Below are 6,382 nucleotides of genomic sequence, written 5' to 3'. Positions count from 1 at the left end.
TAGTTAACATGATAACAGGGCTGTCGGGGGGATAATATAGTTAACATGATAACAGGGACAGGGCTGTCGGGGGGATAATATAGTTAACATGATAACAGGGCTGTCGGGGGGATAATATAGTTAACATGATAACAGGGACAGGGCTGTCGGGGGGATAATATAGTTAACATGATAACAGGGCTGTCGGGGGGATAATATAGTTAACATGATAACAGGGACAGGGCTGTCGGGGGGATAATATAGTTAACATGATAACAGGGCTGTCGGGGGGATAATATAGTTAACATGATAACAGGGACAGGGCTGTCGGGGGGATAATATAGTTAACATGATAACAGGGCTGTCGGGGGGATAATATAGTTAACATGATAACAGGGCTGTCGGGGGGATAATATAGTTAACATGATAACAGGGACAGGGCTGTCGGGGGGATAATATAGTTAACATGATAACAGGGACAGGGCTGTCGGGGGGATAATATAGTTAACATGATAGCAGTTAATATAATAATAGCTAATATAATCATAATAGTTAATATAATAATGATGCAGGGAATATAACAATACTGTTAATATAATAATAATAATGATGCAGGGAATATAACAATACTGTTAATATAATAATAATAATGATGCAGGGAATATAACAATACTGTTAATATAATAATAATAATGATGCAGGGAATATAACAATACTGTTAATATAATAATAGCTAATATAATAATAGCTAATATATTCATAATAGTTAATATAATCATAATGATGCAGGGAATATAACAATACTGTTAAACCACGAAATTGGGGAGGAGAAAAGGGGTGAAAATACTAAATAATAATAATGCAGTGAATATAATAATATAGTTCATTTAATTATAGTTAATATAATAATATAGTTCATTTAATTATAGTTAATATAAGTTAACAAGTTAATATAATAGTATAGTTAATATAAGTTAACAAGTTAATATAATATTATAGTTAATATAAGTTAACAAGTTAATATAATATTATAGTTAATATAATATTATAGTTCATTTAATTATAGTTAATTTAAGTTAACAAGTTAATATAATATTATAGTTAATATAAGTTAACAAGTTAATATAAGTTAACAAGTTAATATAATATTATAGTTAATATAATATTATAGTTCATTTAATTATAGTTAATTTAAGTTAACAAGTTAATATAATATTATAGTTAATATAAGTTAACAAGTTAATATAGTTACTATTATAAAACAGTTAATAATAATAATAATAATAATAAAGCAGTTTTTTATATTTTTTTAATGTAATAAAAGCTTTAAATATGTATTTCCGTTAGAACACTCTGTTTTTACTTAGAATTTATTTAGTGTTGTTTACACTGTTCCAAACGGTCAGAAAAATTATAATACTGTAATCTAACAGCACCTGTTTGTCACACATCTGGCCTAGAATATGTGGACAACTACAAATACCTGGATGTCTCCTTCCAGACTCACATTAAGCATCTCCAATCTAAAACCGTCTTCCTATATCGCAACAAAGCATCCTTCACTCATGCTGCCAAACATACCCTCGTAAAACTGACTATCCTACCGATCCTTGACTTCAGTGATGTCATTTATAAAATAGCCTCCAACACTCTACTCAGCAAATTGGATGCAGTCTATCACAGTGACATCCGTGTTGTCACCAAAGTCCCATACACTACCCACCACTGCGACCTGTGTGCTCTCGTTGGCTGGCCCTCACTTCATATTCGTTGCCAAACCCACTGGCTCCAGGTCATCTATAAGTCTTTGCTAGGTAAAGCCCCACCTTATCTCAGCTCACTTGTCACCATAGCAACACCCACCCGTAGCATGCGCTCCAGTCTCAAAACTGAACAAAGAACAAGATTTGTTTTGTGTTTGTACCTCCAGATACCAGGCGAAGACACTGGTCCTTTGTCATGTTGGGTTTGTAGTTGGAGTCCATGTAACCATAGATATAGGTGGATCCTGACCCTCCAACTGATACAGGCTGTCTGACCAGCATACCTCCTACTGGGACAGTGTACACCTGGGGGGGGGGGGGGAGTGTCGCGAGAATTATGTTCTCAATGTTCATAAACCAATTCAATTAAACTACTCAGTCTGTTAATCAGGATTTGTAAGATACTGATTGAAATGAAACAGACGGAGGCCCAGCTAAAATAGTCAATAAGGTTTATTCACGGGAACGTTCTGGTCTGTTGTACAAAACAATTCATTTTATACTGACTTCTCATGCACACACACATTCACACAAATATACTCACACACATTCACACAAACATACGCACACACATTCACACAAACATTCACACGCACACACATTCGCACGCACGCACACTAACATACGCACACACATTCACACACACATACGCACACAATGTCCTGCTACCCAGCCGACAAAGATTAGGGGATTCCGTGAGACTTACTCCCCATCCTCCCTCTTCATTTAAATTCCATCAACAGGGAGAGAAGCGGAAAAAAAGAGAGAGTGTGTGTGTGTGTGTGTGTGTGTGTGTGTGTGTGTGTGTGAGTGAGTGAGTGAGTGAGTGAGTGAGTGAGTGAGTGAGTGAGTGAGTGAGTGAGTGAGTGAGTGAGTGAGTGAGTGAGTGAGTGAGTGAGTTAGGGTCTGACTGATACAGGCTGTCTGACCAGCATACCTATATATCCTACTGGACAAGAGGAAAGAGAGAGAGAAGGACAGAGTAAGTATTGAGTAGTGTCTGGTAGTGGAGAGAGTAAGTACTGAGTAGGGTCTGATAGTGGAGAGAGAAGGACAGAGTAAGTATTGAGTAGTGTCTGATAGTGGAGAGAGAGAAGGACAGAGTAAGTACTGAGTAGTGTCTGATAGTACTTACTCTGTCCTTCTCTCTCTCCACTGAGTAGTGTCTGATAGTGGAGAGAGTAAGTACTGAGTAGTGTCTGATAGTGGAGAGAGTAAGTACTGAGTAGTGTCTGATAGTGGAGGGAGAAGGACAGAGTAAGTATTGAGCAGTGTCTGATAGTGGAGAGAGTAAGTATTAAGCAGTGTCTGATAGTGGAGAGAGAAGGACAGAGTAAGTATTGAGTAGTGTCTGATAGTGGAGGGAGAAGGACAGAGTAAGTATTGAGCAGTGTCTGATAGTGGAGGGAGAAGGACAGAGTAAGTATTGAGCAGTGTCTGATAGTGGAGAGAGTAAGTATTGAGTAGTGTCTGATAGTGGAGGGAGAAGGACAGAGTAAGTATTGAGCAGTGTCTGATAGTGGAGAGAGTAAGTATTGAGTAGTGTCTGATAGTGGACAGAGAAGGACAGAGTACCTACTGAGTAGTGTCTGATAGTGGAGGGAGAAGGACAGAGTAAGTATTGAGTAGTGTCTGATAGTGGAGAGAGAAGGACAGAGTAAGTACTGAGTAGTGTCTGATAGTGGAGAGAGTAAGTACTGAGTAGTGTCTGATAGTGGAGAGAGTAAGTACTGAGTAGTGTCTGATAGTGGAGAGAGTAAGTACTGAGTAGTGTCTAATAGTGGCGAGAGTAAGTACTGAGTAGTGTCTGATAGTGGAGAGAGTAAGTACTGAGTAGTGTCTAATAGTGGAGAGAGTAAGTACTGAGTAGTGTCTGATAGTGGAGAGAGTAAGTACTGAGTAGTGTCTAATAGTGGCGAGAGTAAGTACTGAGTAGTGTCTGATAGTGGCGAGAGTAAGTACTGAGTAGTGTCTGATAGTGGAGAGAGTAAGTACTGAGTAGTGTCTAATAGTGGAGAGAGTAAGTACTGAGTAGTGTCTGGTAGTGGAGAGAGAAGGACAGAGTAAGCATTGAGTAGTGTCTGATAGTGGAGAGAGAGAAGGACAGAGTAAGTACTGAGTAGTGTCTTATAGTGGAGAGAGAGAAGGACAGAGTAAGTACTGAGTAGTGTCTGATAGTGGAGAGAGAGAAGGACAGAGTAAGTACTGAGTAGTGTCTGATAGTGGAGAGAGAGAAGGACAGAGTAAGTACTGAGTAGTGTCTGATAGTGGAGAGAGAGAAGGACAGAGTAAGTACTGAGTAGTGTCTGATAGTGGAGAGAGAGAAGGACAGAGTAAGTACTGAGTAGTGTCTGATAGTGGAGAGAGAGAAGGACAGAGTAAGTACTGAGTAGTGTCTTATAGTGGAGAGTCTAACCTGTCCTCCCCGTCTCTTGTCCCATCCCGCCACGATGATCCCGGCCATCAGCTCCTCTCTGTACCTATAGCAGGACGCCTTAAATAGATTGGCAGCTGTCTGGACCAAAGGGGCTTCATCCAGCTCAATACTGGGGAAGAGAGGGAGGAAGTATTTTTACAGTAGTGTGGATGCAGTAGAGGACAGTGTGTACCTAACATACCGTTGTATTTTTTACAGTAGTGTGGATACAGTAGAGGACAGTGTGTACCTAACATACTGTTGTATCCTGTTGTATTTTACAGTAGTGTGGATGCAGTAGAGGACAGTGTGTACCTAACATACTGTTGTATCCTGTTGTATTTTACAGTAGTGTGGATGCAGTAGAGGACAGTGTGTACCTAACATACTGTTGTTTCCTGTTGTATTTTACAGTAGTGTGGATGCAGTAGAGGACAGTGTGTACCTAACATACTGTTGTATTTTTACAGTAGTGTGGATACAGTAGAGGACAGTGTGTACCTAACATACTGTTGTTTTCTGTTGTATTTTACAGTAGTGTGGATACAGTAGAGGACAGTGTGTACCTAACATACTGTTGTATTTTTACAGTAGTGTGGATGCAGTAGAGGACAGTGTGTACCTAACATACTGTTTCCTGTTGTATTTTACAGTAGTGTGGATACAGTAGAGGACAGTGTGTACCTAACATACTGTTGTTTCCTGTTGTATTTTACAGTAGTGTGGATGCAGTAGAGGACAGTGTGTACCTAACATACTGTTGTTTTCTGTTGTATTTTACAGTAGTGTGGATACAGTAGAGGACAGTGTGTACCTAACATACTGTTGTTTCCTGTTGTATTTTACAGTAGTGTGGATACAGTAGAGGACAGTGTGTACCTAACATACTGTTGTTTCCTGTTGTATTTTACAGTAGTGTGGATGCAGTAGAGGACAGTGTGTACCTAACATACTGTTGTTTCCTGTTGTATTTTACAGTAGTGTGGATGCAGTAGAGGACAGTGTGTACCTAACATACTGTTGTATTTTTACAGTAGTGTGGATACAGTAGAGGACAGTGTGTACCTAACATACTGTTGTATTTTTACAGTAGTGTGGGTACAGTAGAGGACAGTGTGTACCTAACATACTGTTGTTTCCTGTTGTATTTTACAGTAGTGTGGATACAATAGAGGACAGTGTGTACCTAACATACTGTTGTTTTCTGTTGTATTTTACAGTAGTGTGGATGCAGTAGAGGACAGTGTGTACCTAACATACTGTTGTTTCCTGTTGTATTTTACAGTAGTGTGGATGCAGTAGAGGACAGTGTGTACCTAACATACTGTTGTATTTTTACAGTAGTGTGGATACAGTAGAGGACAGTGTGTACCTAACATACTGTTGTTTTCTGTTGTATTTTACAGTAGTGTGGATACAGTAGAGGACAGTGTGTACCTAACATACTGTTGTATTTTTACAGTAGTGTGGATGCAGTAGAGGACAGTGTGTACCTAACATACTGTTTCCTGTTGTATTTTACAGTAGTGTGGATACAGTAGAGGACAGTGTGTACCTAACATACTGTTGTTTCCTGTTGTATTTTACAGTAGTGTGGATGCAGTAGAGGACAGTGTGTACCTAACATACTGTTGTTTTCTGTTGTATTTTACAGTAGTGTGGATACAGTAGAGGACAGTGTGTACCTAACATACTGTTGTTTCCTGTTGTATTTTACAGTAGTGTGGATACAGTAGAGGACAGTGTGTACCTAACATACTGTTGTTTCCTGTTGTATTTTACAGTAGTGTGGATGCAGTAGAGGACAGTGTGTACCTAACATACTGTTGTTTCCTGTTGTATTTTACAGTAGTGTGGATGCAGTAGAGGACAGTGTGTACCTAACATACTGTTGTATTTTTACAGTAGTGTGGATACAGTAGAGGACAGTGTGTACCTAACATACTGTTGTATTTTTACAGTAGTGTGGGTACAGTAGAGGACAGTGTGTACCTAACATACTGTTGTTTCCTGTTGTATTTTACAGTAGTGTGGATACAATAGAGGACAGTGTGTACCTAACATACTGTTGTTTTCTGTTGTATTTTACAGTAGTGTGGATGCAGTAGAGGACAGTGTGTACCTAACATACTGTTGTTTTCTGTTGTATTTTACAGTAGTGTGGATACAGTAGAGGACAGTGTGTACCTAACATACTGTTGTTTTCTGTTGTATTTTACAGTAG

At 38.9% G+C, this 6,382-nt stretch overlaps 1 protein-coding gene across 1 annotated transcript in view; it reads right to left on the bottom strand.

Moving 5' to 3' along the window:
• Window positions 1–1,274: 1,274 nt before the first annotated feature.
• Window positions 1,275–6,382, bottom strand: part of LOC149980707 (proteasome subunit beta type-6-like) — a 12,069-nt gene continuing 6,961 nt past the window's right edge. The window contains exons 4-5 of the mRNA XM_090185706.1: window positions 4,159–4,288; window positions 1,275–2,048 (exon numbers count right to left, since the gene is read on the bottom strand). Of these exons, the coding sequence (XP_090041832.1) occupies window positions 1,863–2,048; window positions 4,159–4,288 (316 nt within the window). The 3' untranslated portion in view covers window positions 1,275–1,862. The remainder of the gene's footprint in view (window positions 2,049–4,158; window positions 4,289–6,382) is intronic.

The sequence above is a fragment of the Oncorhynchus mykiss genome, chromosome 9 (genome assembly GCF_057628025.1).
Source record: "Oncorhynchus mykiss isolate SJ-2025 chromosome 9, ASM5762802v1, whole genome shotgun sequence".
NCBI classification, from domain to species: domain Eukaryota; kingdom Metazoa; phylum Chordata; class Actinopteri; order Salmoniformes; family Salmonidae; genus Oncorhynchus; species Oncorhynchus mykiss.
Note: the sequence above shows the minus strand (reverse complement) of the source record. Positions and strands in the feature narration are given on the sequence as shown.